At 53.0% G+C, this 14,149-nt stretch overlaps 5 protein-coding genes; 4 read left to right on the forward strand and 1 right to left on the reverse strand.

The window, feature by feature from the left end:
* Positions 1-172: 172 nt before the first annotated feature.
* RCC_07013 (uncharacterized protein) lies at positions 173-2,656 on the forward strand (the record flags this gene model as incomplete). Its single annotated transcript, XM_023772273.1, has 1 exon — positions 173-2,656. The coding sequence occupies one exon, from the start codon at positions 173-175 to the stop codon at positions 2,654-2,656; it is 2,484 nt and encodes an 827-aa protein (XP_023628041.1).
* Positions 2,657-2,795: 139 nt separating this feature from the next.
* On the reverse strand, positions 2,796-3,311 carry RCC_07014 (related to LTP1-protein-tyrosine-phosphatase; the record flags this gene model as incomplete). The annotated part of the gene is made up of 1 exon (XM_023772274.1): positions 2,796-3,311. One exon carries the CDS (start codon positions 3,309-3,311, stop codon positions 2,796-2,798), a length of 516 nt encoding a protein of 171 aa, XP_023628042.1.
* Positions 3,312-3,944: 633 nt separating this feature from the next.
* RCC_07015 (probable chitin synthase/hyaluronan synthase (glycosyltransferases)) lies at positions 3,945-7,005 on the forward strand (the record flags this gene model as incomplete). XM_023772275.1 has 3 exons in its annotated part: positions 3,945-3,963; positions 4,119-6,016; positions 6,067-7,005. 3 exons carry the CDS (start codon positions 3,945-3,947, stop codon positions 7,003-7,005), a joined length of 2,856 nt encoding a protein of 951 aa, XP_023628043.1.
* A 2,066-nt stretch (positions 7,006-9,071) lies between these two features.
* Positions 9,072-10,686, forward strand: RCC_07016 (related to putative zinc finger protein; the record flags this gene model as incomplete). XM_023772276.1 has 4 exons in its annotated part: positions 9,072-9,327; positions 9,408-9,923; positions 9,980-10,403; positions 10,464-10,686. 4 exons carry the CDS (start codon positions 9,072-9,074, stop codon positions 10,684-10,686), a joined length of 1,419 nt encoding a protein of 472 aa, XP_023628044.1.
* Positions 10,687-12,095: 1,409 nt separating this feature from the next.
* RCC_07017 (probable transporter (major facilitator superfamily)) lies at positions 12,096-14,131 on the forward strand (the record flags this gene model as incomplete). XM_023772277.1 has 6 exons in its annotated part: positions 12,096-12,178; positions 12,234-12,250; positions 12,354-12,571; positions 12,626-12,807; positions 12,898-13,892; positions 13,947-14,131. 6 exons carry the CDS (start codon positions 12,096-12,098, stop codon positions 14,129-14,131), a joined length of 1,680 nt encoding a protein of 559 aa, XP_023628045.1.
* Between the last annotated feature and the right edge of the window lie 18 nt (positions 14,132-14,149).

Below are 14,149 nucleotides of genomic sequence, written 5' to 3' on the forward strand. Positions count from 1 at the left end.
TAGGTGTTGTTCGTCATTGCTTTGCCTCGCGATTGGGGGGACGCGTTGGTGTCGAAGTCCGGCAGTTTCGAGCTCGGCGCGTGTGAATTTTTGGGAAGGTTAGCCGATCCGCGTCTTCACCTCGTCGAAAAAATCTGGATGCCAAAATATACGTAGAGCACTCCACAATGCGATGATATTTCCCACGTTGAAACACCCATCAAACGTCTATCGTCTGCTGATCAGTCGTGTCAAGCTTGTATCGCCAACATGTCAGCCCATTTCTACACGGTCTGCCATCAACAAGGGCCTCAGGAGTGGAAGAGATGATTCTGAAATCAAAAGGGGCGGCCGAGACCGTACCCAAAGGCCTTCTCAGTTTGGGGACAGACCGCGCTCCAGCAGCTTTTCGCGGTCCGATGCTCCTGGTAGAGCAAGAGAATCTGGCTTTGCATCCGGTGGACGCGAAAGAGATCGACCTGGCTTTAAGCCACGAGACGATGCGAGAAGCTTTGACAGAGATCGTCCTGGACGTGACTCTAAGTCGTCATATCCCAGGCGTAACGAAGACTCCGATTCTGGTGGACGTGATCGAACCCGGTCTGCGTTCAAGCCGCGTGATGATGCCAGAAGTTCAACCCGGAACCGCCCTGCACGAGACTTTGGCTCCTACCCTTCACGTGGAATGAAAGATGAACCCAAACCAGGAAATCGTTTTGAAAGATCTCGTAAAAGAGAATCTGGCTTTGCAGGTCAGCCTGGATTTTCGTTCGAAAAGAAAGCTGGCAGCGACTTTGCCACTCACGGACGACGCGGCGACAGAGACAGCCTCAGCTCTTCGAGTCGCGGTTCACGGGACGAACATGCGCCTCGAGACCGAAGTGATCGCGATTCCACTTCTAGCCGTGGTTCTCGTTTCCCTGATCGTTCAGATGAAAACAGCTTCGCGTCTCGGAGCCGTGGTGATGGAGGCGCGAGGTACGGAGACAGCTCTTCCTCAGCAGCTCGGCGGCAATCAGATAGCTTCGGTTCGAAAGATCGTGATTATCAGCGTCGTGCTCCTGGAAGCACTGGAGTCAAGCCCAACTTTGCTGAGCGTCGTGAAAGGGATGAGACTCATGCGGCAGGGAAGTATGCGCCTACAGCAGAAAAGGAACCAAACGAGCCGGAATCGGAACAGGGCGACCGGCCTCGAAAAGGACTCCTCCGCGACATCAAGTCTGCGTGCAAGTTGATACAATCTATCCAAAAGGCAGAGGCGTCTGGAGAGGATACCAGCCAGATGATCAACATGACGAATGCCCTGCTCCGCAGCGTTAACGTTCATGTTGCATCTGGTAATTTTCAGGACGACCCCGCCGAGGCGGTGGCCTCCCTCTTCCATAAGAAAGCCGCGGAGGGGACTTTCTACGTCAATTCCGACACAGCTTCTGGAGGTCGAAGCATCCTTTTCCAAAGAGGCGACGGGAAAATTGAGTTTGSCGCAAAGAGTAATGATTTCGAGGATCATGTGGCGGAGGCCCGACCGAGTCGAACTGAACACAGCAGAGATAGATCTGAAAGATTGACGACGGCAAGAGATGGCAACAGATCAGGGCAAAACCCTTCTAGCAGAGAGACAAGAAACTTTGCATCCTCCGAAGCTGGCCCTGAAGATGACGGTATTCCAATCTCAGTCCCTTTCACCACCGCTGCGAGCGAGTTTCTCTATGGGTCCAATGCTGTCTTGGCAGCACTGCGAGGCAAGCGAAGGAAGCTCTATCACCTTTACGTGCACCCCAAGATCTTTGAGCGGGAATCTGGAATGGAGGCAGACAAAAAGTCAAGATACGCAAAGCCTGCACATGAGTTCGTCGCATTGGCCAAGGAAGCAAACGTCCCGTTCCGCAATGAGTTCAGGACACATTTGTTGGACAAAATGTCAGATGGGCGACCACACAACGGCGTTGTTCTGGAAGTCTCGAAGCTGCCCGCGCCGCCTGTCCTTGGTCTCGGCAAGCATGACGCACGGAGAGCAATCATCCCCGTTACTGTTGCTCCACAAAGTGCAGAAGATGTTGCTGTCAACGGAAACTCCGAAACCATTGCCGTCACTGCGAACAGCTGGCGTCACCCCTTCATTGTTATGCTAGATGGTATCATCGACCCCGGCAACGTAGGAAACATTCTCCGAACCTGCCACTTCTATGGAGTAGACGCCGTCGTAGTCGCCACAAATACCTGCGCGAATCTCTCCTCCGCCGTCTTGGCGAAAGCTTCCTCCGGTGCATGCGAAGCTGTTCGCATCCTAGCTCTCCCACAGCCTTCCAACTTTGTCCACGATTCCGCAAAGGCGGGCTGGAAGATCTACGCTGCTGTGGCGCCTGTTACGGGTAGACAGGGCAAGGATGCCAAACCACAGCTCACCACGGCTACCGTAGCTGCTGCGAGTCCATTGGTCGACCATCCCTGCATTCTCATGCTTGGTGCCGAAGGCGAAGGTCTGAGGGAGAATCTGAAGAACCGCGCGAATGCTTTCGTGTCTATCGCAAGAGGACAGCAGTTGAACGATTCGCCCGATGTTGGGGTTGACAGTATGAATGTCAGTGTTGCTGCTGGAGTTTTGCTCGAGTCTTTCTTGAGGAAGCCGGAGGGTGCTCCTGAAAAGAGGGATAGTACTGGGGAGTTGGGATTCTAGACTTTTTGTACATTAAGTTTTCTCTCTGCTGCTCTAGCGTTCGAGCGTTTGCATTGTATAATAGCTGCATTGTGTTGAGTAGATGGACATGGCGGACTTGGCATATCTGTTACGCTTTCTGTATACATAACTTCACCGCTCACTTTACCCCCCGTTCCTCTATCTCCTTCAGCAATCCTTGTCCACACCTCGTCACCTGCTCATAGGCAATCTCGAAACCGTCTCGCCCGCCATAGTATGGATCACCCACTTCTTCCCTCTTATCCTGCCCCCCAAACTCTCCAAAAAGCCTCACCTTGCGCTCCCAACCATCTGCATCCACTTTCTTGCTCCGTCTCCCAAAAGCCTTCAAGTCTGCCAGGTTGCTTGCATCCATGGCAATCACATAGTCAAAGTCCGCAAAGTCTTCCGGCTGTATCTTCCTCGCTTGGTGCTTGTACCCCTTCAGACCATTCTCAGCAAGCACAGACATCGTCCGAGGATCTGGACCATCGCCGCTATGATATGCACCCGTGCCACAGCTGTCGATGCGAGATATGAGGGGATGCTGTTCAGGGGTATTGAAGTTTGTGAGATTGCGGAAGACTCCTTCAGCCATTGGGGACCGGCATATGTTCCCGAGGCAAACGAACAGGACGGAGACTGGTTCTGCCATGGTGGGTGGGGATCTGCTGGTGGCGATGAGTAGAGGTGTTCCAAGCTAATCCACAGCACAGTGTTCACAGCTTATATCCACGTGTACATAGCTAATGTGAAATCTGAGATCTTAGATCCACGTTACTAAGCGCGTACTAGGCGTCGATAACCCTGTATACGCCTGGAACGGGCCCACTTATTAGCCGGAATCCGGCCAAACCTGGATAAGCGCGGTATCTTACATGATACTTGGCGTGCAGCACAAGAAGTGGGCCGTGTGGGTATCACAGTGTACACATGCTCGAATTCTTAATCCACCGTGCAGGTACACCTCTGGCGATGAGGACGAGGTTGTGGCTGAAGACGTTCGTGCTATTTTGRGCTCACTGCGTCGCGTTCACGGGGCCGCGGGTTGCTAGGTAGGTAGATATGCTAGTTCGCGCAGTCATCATCATCACAACCATCACCAGCTCTGAAACACCTCAGCTTTGCCCGCATTTCTCACGTCCAGTCTTCAAGCGCAGGCGCAATCTTGGATCGGTTTGCGCATCTCAAGATCCATTGCCTTATCATTTGCGCATTCCTATCGCGGCAAAAGGAGGGCCCGTCGCAACAGAACACGACCGCAACCTCGACCGCAACCTGTCCCACGATGAGCTACAACCCGCTCGGTAAGTCGTCCGAATGCCTGTCACTGCTTGACTCGCTTTGTTTGAAGAGCGTTTGAAGTTTGCGTTGTCACATTCCAGAAGGCCTTGTGCACGCAGCCTTATAGACCCTCTTTGGATCCGCCGTTTTGAAGACTGACCGCGATTTCACGATTCAGGCTACGGCCGCGACCCACGCGACGAACACGACAACCCGCACAATCCATTCATGGAGCACCGTCAGCCCTCGCCGGGTGGCTACCACAGTCCTTCGCCCAGCCCTGGTCCACACCAGGGGTACCAACTGCAAGATCGTCCGTTTAATCACCATCAGCCGCTAGAAATTCCAGTGGGACCCAATGCATACGCCGCACAATCCAGCGATCGACTCGCTGCGCAGCCCACGTATGAGGTCACAAACATGCCGGGCACCTATGGCCATGGCCAGGCTTACGACGATACGCACTCACACGGCTACACGCCCAACCCATACCAGCAGTCCGCACATCAAGGCAGAACAGAGTACAACCTCAGCCCACACCCGGCCATGAGCCCAGACGACGGCCACGAAGGCTACTTTCACGATCCAAACTACGATGCGCCACAACATCCATACTACCAAGACGAGGCAGATGATCGACCAATGCTGCAGCCCGGAGCATACGGACCAGATCCGCATAACATAGCACCTCAAGGCGTGCATCCTGATCTCGAAGCTGGATACGACGACCCGCCACCACCTCCTGTGAGTGCGCCGATCAGGCGGTGGAAGACGGTGAAGGAAGTGCAGCTGTTCAATGGAAATTTGGTGCTGGATTGCCCGATCCCCCCGAGACTGCTCAATCAGGTTCAGCATGCGCAGCCGCCGGAGAGAGACGAATTCACACACATGCGGTACTCTGCGGCAACATGTGATCCTAGCGAGTTTTCCCGAAAGCGCTTCACTCTGCGACAGAGGCTATTCGCAAAGCCTCGTCAGACGGAGCTATTCATTGTAATCACCATGTACAACGAGGAGGACGAACTGCTTGCACGGACATTGATCGGCGTGATCAAGAATGTCGAATACATGAACTCAAGAACATCTTCAAAGACGTGGGGCAAAGAGGCTTGGAAGAAGATTGTGGTTTGCATTGTCTCCGATGGGCGTGCCAAGATCAACCCGAGGACACGATCTGTGCTCGCTGCCATGGGTATCTACCAGGACGGCATTGCGAAGCAGCAAGTGAATGGAGAAGATGTCACGGCTCACATCTACGAATACACCACGCAGATGACCTTGGAAATCAAGAAGGGCATTGTGCAGGTCAAGAAGGGAAATACTCCAGTTCAGATCTTGTTCTGTCTCAAGGAGAAGAACCAGAAGAAGATCAACTCTCACAGATGGTTCTTCCAGGCGTTCGGTGAAGTTCTACAGCCGAACATCTGCGTGCTCATCGACGCCGGAACTCGCCCTGGACGGAGCAGTGTTTATGATCTGTGGAAGGCTTTTGACAGAGAGCCCATGTGCGGTGGCGCGTGTGGTGAAATCAAGGCCATGTTGGAGCACGGCAAGAACCTCATCAACCCGTTGGTCGCGGCGCAAAATTTCGAATACAAGATGAGCAACATTCTTGATAAGCCTCTAGAGAGCGCTTTCGGTTTCATCACCGTGCTGCCTGGAGCCTTCTCAGCATATCGCTTTGTGGCATTGCAGAACGACAAGACCGGCCAGGGACCTCTGGAGAAGTACTTCGCCGGTGAGAAGATGCATGGTGCCAATGCAGGAATCTTCACCGCAAACATGTACCTCGCCGAAGACAGAATTCTATGCTGGGAGCTCGTCAGCAAGCGCAACTGTTCGTGGATCCTGCAGTATGTCAAGTCTGCAACAGGCGAGACGGATGTCCCGACCGAAATGTCAGATTTCATCCTGCAGAGACGAAGATGGCTGAACGGCTCCTTCTTCGCTGCTGTTTATTCACTCGCACACTTCTATCAGATTTGGAGAAGTCACCACTCATTCCTCCGCAAGACATTCTTCTTCGTCGAATTCTTCTACCAAGCAGTCAACATGGTCTTCGCTTGGTTCGCTATTGTAAGTTGAGTTCAGTTCGATATGCGGACTTCCAGCTAATACAAGTTCAGGGCAACTTCTTCCTCGTTTTCCGAATCCTCACAACAGCTCTGGCCGCCAAAGATCTCTTGGGAACTGCAGGTCTGATCCTCTCCGTGGTGTGCGAATGGTCATACCTCGCCATTCTCGTCACATGCTTCGTTCTTGCTCTCGGCAATCGTCCACAAGGCAACAATCGCTACTACTTGGCGCAAGTGTATTTCTGGGCAATCATCATGGCTTACCTCCTGTTCGCCTCGGTCTTCATCACAGTCAAGAGTGTGCAGAAGCAGATCAGCGAAAACAACGGCACATTCAGTGTTTCGCTACTCTTCAACAACCGGCTCTTCTTCACCCTCATCATCTCCATGGCGAGTACGTGGGCATTGTACCTCGTTGCGAGCATCTTATTCTTGGATCCCTGGCACATGTTTACCTCATTTGTGCAGTACCTCCTTCTAACACCAACATACCTCAACATCCTTAACGTTTATGCCTTCTGCAACACCCACGACATTACATGGGGAACCAAAGGAGACGACAAGCCTGAAAAGCTTCCGGCCGCAAACCTCAAGCCTGGCGGGAAAGTTGACGTTGCCATTCCCACCGATGACGCGGATCTCAACACACAATACGAGACTGAGCTTCGCGTCTTCAGCACCAAATATGCTGTACCTGCAAAGAGTGTCAGTCCCGAGCAAAAACATGAGGACTACTACAAAGGTTTCCGATCCGCGGTCGTCTTGGCTTGGATGTTCTGCAATCTTGCTCTGGCAGCCATCGTGCTCAATGCAGGTGGGACATCAAACCTGGATGGTAAGGCGGCTGATAGCAACGAACAAGCTGAGGAGGATCTCAAAAGAAGTACCATATACATGGCTGTTGTGCTGTACAGTGTTGCTGGGTTGGCGGCGGTCAGGTTCATCGGTTGTGTGTACTTTCTGATCACTCGCATGTTCCGAGGAGTCTAGAGAAGGTGGGCCTGATGCTCATGAGGCGTTTGGTGTGATTTCATGGGAGGTGCTTGAGCGGTGGGCGTTCTTCGGAGCTTTTATGACTTGAATGCCTGATCTTGAGGTTCTGGGATATGTTTCATGGKTCTGCACGATACCCTCGTTGCTTTGCTCTGCTGCTTCTAGTTGAAACGCATGATGATGAAGTCCTTGACATGGCAGTCACGAAATATGGATTCACTTGAGTCTTGGCATAAACTTTCGTTCCTTCCTTCTTTACAAGTGTTTGGTGAATACAGTCTTTATCGAATGTGACTCTTCGCGCAGCACTCCTAGGAGCTTGGTATTAGTCGTTCGCTAGGGTGCGGCATATGGCGTGCATAGACGAGATCTCGTATGGTGCTCTGCTGCTTTTGGTTCGATCAAATGGCGTACAAGTGTTGGAGATAAGACTCCTTCGCTCTGGACGCGTCTGGCCCTCTTGACGCGACTCCTTTACGAGAAGCTGTAGTCAGTTTTGGCAGCGTTATGAGTTCTGCTGCTTAACTATAAGGTACTGCCTGCTAGTCTCCCTTGGGCAGCAGAGTTTATCAAGAGACAATACCACTGCTGGAGGGGCAAAGCTTACAAGCAGCGGCAAGAAGTAAAAAGGAAACGCGTACTTGATATAGCACACACTGGCCCGGTTTTGAATTAMGCGAACTTCCTCTCACAGAACTCCGAAGGCTTGAGCCGCTTGTTGCTCCCCGGGGCCCGGAGTCTAGGGACTTCTTCACAGAGCCCATTGCTTGTGGTTTGATAGTCAGGGGCGGAGCGCAAGCATTGATGGAGTTTCGACGCGTACTTGCTGGTATCTGCATGTGCTTACCTACATTCTTTCGTGCTCCTCTGAACTCAATCCTTGCCGCGTTTCCCACGCGCTAGTCTGCAGACTGCTGAATTGTAGAAGATGGCTCGTGGAGAACAGTGTAGCCAGGACGCGTTGCCATAAAAGGGGAGGTAGACGTGAATAGCTCGGTGAGGTAGAATGTCTGGACCATTGCTGGATTGACCAATTGTGTGAAGAACTTGCCGACAGGAGGTATCTTCCAGATGCAGTTGCTCGCTTCATCGTGAGATCTCGTCTTGTTGCCGCCTTAAGGCGCTTCTGATATACCCCGTGACATTCTTCGCGTCATCTGGTCGAGGCTAGAGGCTACTGCCACGGCCCACCTTAGCTGTGGCTCAGCGCTCACTTCGCGTACCTGATGGCGAGAACGAGCACGCGGCTTTCGAGACCATTAACAGAGCTGTCGATATGAGAAATCATGAACAAGAGCAGCGCCCTGAACTGATCTCTCGATTGAATGACGGCCACTCTGCAACCTCTGCTAGTAGCAGAGATTCTAATAGGCTTCAAATTATCGAGCCTGTAGAGAGCGAGGCCTCAGGACATTGTGGAAATGACTGAGGATACCTTGTCCTGATCCTCATATCGACAGCTCTGACCATTAAAGCGGACGCGTTGAGGAGTCGTGTCGAAAGCTGCTCCTGCCCTCCCCCGCTGCCCTGCTGCTTACCGTATCAATAAAGCGATAGCTGTCGCCCGCTCTCTGCCTCCAGATCACACTGAGGCGAATGGCATCTTCTATAGCCCTGGTATTCTGCTGCTCTATGAGCACCGTCGGCACATCGACGACCGCTTGATGCTCGCCTCAGTGGTGGTCTTCCGCTCGTTCATATGCCAACGGTGGCCCCCCCACAAGCTCAAGCGCGCCCCTCTGCCGAAAACCGCTCTGAGCATTGACACAAACATTGGAACGAACCCCCATATTTAAACTCTCTCCTTCTCCACCATCTTTCTTCCATCAACAACTTCTGACTTCGCATCGTCAATCTCCCATCCCGCATCAAGCTTCCAACAGCTCRAAGCTCACCTTGACGCATGTTCGTATTGCCATCAGCTGCTGCTCTCCACCGTCACTAACTGTGTGCGATAGCTACCGCGTCGTTTTCCACACAGGCAAACAACCACGTGAGCCTCATCAAAACATCACGCGTCCACACCTTCTGACCTTCTCACAGCAACACAAACCTTCGTCATCATGACTGCGTCTACCTGGGACGATGGCGCCGGTCGGTCGCTCCTTCCATCACTCCTTTTGACACCGCTGACCTTCGCAACAGACAACTCGGGCTTCCGCCCCGAGAATGTCAGCAAGCACGATGAGGGTACTGCTGGCTTCGGTGACGACTCCAATGGCGGCCCCGCTGGCGTTGGCGACGATGATGACAGCTGCCGCATCTGCCACGAGACCGGCCACTACGCCCGCGAATGCCCCGACAAGCCTGAGGGCAGTGGTCAGTGCTTCCGCTGCGGCGAAGAGGGCAAGTGGTCCGCGATCTAGTCCACTCCTTCACATAGCTGACCATACGAGCAGGTCACATCAAGGCAGACTGCCCAGTGGCGGCCACCGTCACATGCAAGATTTGCAAGGAGGAGGGACATTCCGTCGAGGAATGTGAGATGAACCGTATTCACAAGATGTTCATCGATGCGGGCGTCAAGATCATGACTGCTGATGACGCTTGGCGCGAGATTGAGGCGGCTGACAAGGACCGTGATATCGAAGACTTCAAGGTGGCTTTCAATGCCTACTCTCTGGCGTGCCCGGACATCACCCTTGAGGAGATGGAAGCCGCTCTCCGCGCGTTCGGCGGCAACACTCACCTCATCGCCAAGCAGCAGGATGTCGCCGACACACAGACCATCGTCAACCTTCAGGGTGTCCCCGGTCAGGAGTTTGTGGTCTCCTTCCAGCTATCCAGCAAGCCACGCCGCRAGCACTTCGCCGAGGGCTGGCCATCAAGCTCCGAGGAGAACGACGAGCGCCTTGCCAAGGCTGGCTTCGTCATGGACGGCTTCGTCCAGAAGTGTCGCAACTGCGACCAGATTGGTGAGTGACCCGCCGCCGCTTAAAGCCACTTTCCGAACTGTACTGACAATTTCCAGGTCACCTCAGCAATGCTTGCGAGGAGGAGAAGAAGGAGAGCCGTGGCAAGGTCGTCGTCAACTGCAGCAACTGCGAGGAGCCTGGTCACATCGCGCGTGACTGCACTGCTCCACGCAAGATCAACCGCAACGGCTGCAAGAACTGTGGCTCCTTTGAGCACTATCCCAAGGACTGCACCGAGGAGCGCTCAGCTGAAGGCGTTGAGTGCAAGAATTGCAATGAGATGGGTCATTTCTCGAAGGATTGCCCGAGCCGTGTGGAGCAAGTCTGCTTCAATTGCCAGCAGCCTGGCCACCGCAAGCCTGACTGCACGAACGAGCGCGTGGTCAAGTGCAAGAACTGCGACGAGATCGGCCACATCAGCCGAGAGTGCAAGAAGAAGACCGACTGGACCCGCGTGGAGTGCACCAATTGCAAGGAGAAGTAAGTTACCCTGCTCCTACCAAGACATTGTTGATCATGCTAACCACGCATCACGCTTAGGGGTCATAGCTACAGACGCTGTCCCAACCCAGCCAAGACTGAGGAGGATGCTGGCGACTTTGGCGATGGCGGTAGCGGCGGATTCGACGATCCCGCYCCTGCTGCTGGTGGCGGCGGTGGTGGAGGCTGGGAGGACAGCGGCGATGCGGCTTCTGCTGCTCCTGTTGGCGATGCCGGTGGTTGGGGTGCTCCTGCCGAGGCCCCAGCTGCTCCCGGCTGGTAGATCACCACTTCGGTATCCCGCGTGAGAGGCTGTTGCATGCTCGCAAGTTACAACCCGGTGGAAGCAGAGTCTTGGCTCTACATCTGATGGCGTTGAAGGCTGTACCGAGTGGCACAAATGAGCCCTAGGTGTTCAGAAAATTCCAAGAATGAGAAAATCATGTTTTCCTGTGCTTCCTGACATGGTATCATTCTGTAACGACATAGACCGAAGTGGTCCATCGTAGACTCCCAACTGCTTGAGGTCCGTTTGGTCTAACGTCCTTATGTCCAGTCAACACGCGGAAGCATGCTCTCAATCACCGTCACAGCAGGCCGACCATATCCTCGGAATAGCAGACAGATCAAATGAATCCAGGACTCCTGTGTTTGTGCTCATCTCGCCAGCAAAAGACCAAAGTCAATGCGTTCCAATTCTTGCTGCCAGTCATGCCTTCATACGCCATGCTGCGGAGCCCGCCGGGAAGCAGGATATTCCAAGATTGATCTTCCGTTGACAAGTCCCGACTGCAAAGAATCATAGCGTCAAGCTCCACTATGTTAATAATCTTGCAAAGACGATGCTAATCATGCGACTGTGCCGAGGGCCTCTGGGATTTGTTCGAGGTCTCGAGCTTATTAAAGACGACTGTACAGAGGATATCCTCGGGAGTATTTAGGAGCATGGCAGCGGCAGAAAGGCGGCATATCCTGAGGAGTGATGTGCTTGTCGAGTCGTCGAGCTCTTCAGCTCGGAAGGGTTTTGTACGGGAGGCTGGGAGTTGGGAGGTTGACTGAAAATAGCGGAGTCGGACCAACCTTTGTCCGAAGCCGAGCTTCTTCCACCAACACTCGAGTTCTTGAAGATCAAACCACAGCACAGCAAGGTTCATCTGCAACACATAGCCCATGTGTATTGCAGGTGGAGCTACAGCGTGGTCGCCACGTTCGATCGGGCGTCCAGCGTAGCATCAACAGATCGGGAGATGCGTGCCTTGGCTCCTTCGAATACCCGCTGGTGTGGTCTGCCGCTGCGACATGACGAAACTCTACGGTTCCCACGGCTTTCCGCTTCTGGTTAACCCGGCGCAACATGAAAAACTTACCCCCCATATGACTTCTCATTTGCTCGGTTACTCCACGCTTCGGCCTTTGATCGCGTGGTCGAACCCGCACAGCACAGCTGGGGCTCCATGGGCATGTTCCTGAGTGGAGTAAAATGGAGCCCTCCGCTTGGCTCGCGTCTCCCATATTGATCAAGAGGATAGCGGCATTTCGTTGGCGCCAAACCTACCCAAACCTTGCTCCCGTTTCGAGAGAGGCTTGTACACTTCAAGAAGCCTTTGAATCCGCTTCTGTTCTTCTGAGTCTTGTTGTTGCACCTTTGACAACATTTCTAACGAGCAGTGACTGCTGCTTGCAAGAGTTAAGATGGTGGGATCCAAGTTCTATGGCCTTCGCGGCTCGAAGCTCAACTTTGCGATCACGTTTATCGCTGGCATGGACTTTCTGCTGTGAGTGAAACCTGGAGAGCTGTCGGCGTTGTTCACAGATACTGACATTACGCAGCTTTGGATATGATCAAGGTACGGTTCACGAGGAAATGGTCGAACGGAGACCGTGCCGTTGGATTCAAGGCCGCTCCAGCGTTCAGAACAATGCATTGGCTAACATCTCGTCTTTGTTYAGGTGTTATGGGAGGCCTCTTGACTTTGCCATCTTTTGTGAGAGTGTTTCCGGAGATCGATACCACCAAAGGAACTGCGGGAGACAGTCCAACTGCTACGAAGCAAGGTATTGCCATTGCCTCTTACAACCTGGGATGTTTCGCTGGAGCAGTGATTTGCATTTGGTTGGGTGAATACCTTGGACGCAAAAAGACGATTTTCCTTGGTTCGGCCATCATGGTAAATCTAATTAGCACGAACACTCATGACCACTACTTATACTCATTGATATAGGTCGTCGGCGCGGCGATTCAAACCTCTGCTTTCAGTCTGGGCCAACTGATTGGTGGTCGTATCATCACCGGTATTGGCAATGGACTAAACACTTCAACTGTTCCAACATGGCAAAGTGAGACAACGAAGTCTCACAAGAGAGGGCAGATGGTCATGATAGAGGGAGCTCTTATCACTGGCGGGTAAGTGACTTCCAAGTGAAGATGCTCTTGGCATGGCTCATTTCGCTTTCACGTCTTCCCCCCTATTATTTATACTTACCATTACTTCAGAATCATGCTTTCATACTGGATCGATTACGGCTGTTCGTTCCTGGAGCCCAGCACGATCTCCTGGCGACTCCCAATCGGTCTGCAGATTGTGTTCGCGTTGATAATTTTGGCTTTCATCCTAGGCTTGCCGGAATCCCCTCGATGGTTGATCCTCAAGGGCCGCGAGGAAGAAGCGCTGACCGTGCTGGCCTCCCTGGGCGATCTCGAAGAAGACGATGAGTACATTCAGAACGAGTTTGCCGCTATCAAGGACACCGTGCTGGAAATGTCTAAAGCTGGATTCGCAGATGTCTTCACCATGGGCAAGGATCGCAACTTCCACAGAGCACTGCTTGGATATGTCAACCAGATGTTCCAACAGATCTCAGGGATCAATCTCATCACTTATTACGCCGCTACCATCTACGAGTCCATTGGGTTGGATGGCAACCTTTCCCGTCTTCTTGCTGCAGCCAATGGAACAGAGTACTTCTTGGCATCCTGGATCGCCGTATTCCTGATTGAAAAGGCCGGAAGAAGAGTTCTGATGTTGTTCGGTGCCGTCGGAATGTCGCTATCCATGGTGGTCCTCGCTATTGTCACTTCCTTCACCGTGGGAGATACGCAAAAGGTCGAAACTGGACCAGGCTACGTGGCAGTCGTCTTCCTGTTCATCTTCAACACGTTCTTTGCGGTTGGGTGGCTGGGTATGACATGGCTCTATCCCTCGGAGATTGTGCCACTGCGCATTCGCGCACCTTCAAGCGCTCTGTCCACCTCCGCAAACTGGATCTTCAACTTCATGGTCGTTATGGTCACACCTGTCGCTTTTGCAACAATTGGCTACCAGACCTATATCATCTTTGCGGTGATCAACGCATTCATCGTCCCTTGTGTGTACTTCTTCTACCCCGAGACGGCATACCGATCCCTCGAAGAGATGGACGAGATCTTCCACAAGTCGACCGGCTATTTGGACGTCGTCCAGGTCGCCAAACCAAGGAACACACCGAATCGTAAGCATCCACCTTTTCCCCTGCCATGTAACATGCTAATCATTCTCTTCTCAGGCTACGACAAATACGGCAACTTGCTTCACTCATACCTGGACACCGAAGTCCACAGACGCCACAGCAGCGTTGCGGCAGCGGCAGGAAGACCTCAACCCAAGGCGCAGTCCTCTCACAACGAGGGCTTGCATGTCGAGAAAGGTTTTGCCAGTGGAAGTGGTAGCGACAACGAGAAGAATGTTTGATTTGCTGCGGGCATGTAG

This window comes from Ramularia collo-cygni (genome assembly GCF_900074925.1).
Source record: "Ramularia collo-cygni strain URUG2 genome assembly, contig: RCC_scaffold10, whole genome shotgun sequence".
Classification (NCBI taxonomy): domain Eukaryota; kingdom Fungi; phylum Ascomycota; class Dothideomycetes; order Mycosphaerellales; family Mycosphaerellaceae; genus Ramularia; species Ramularia collo-cygni.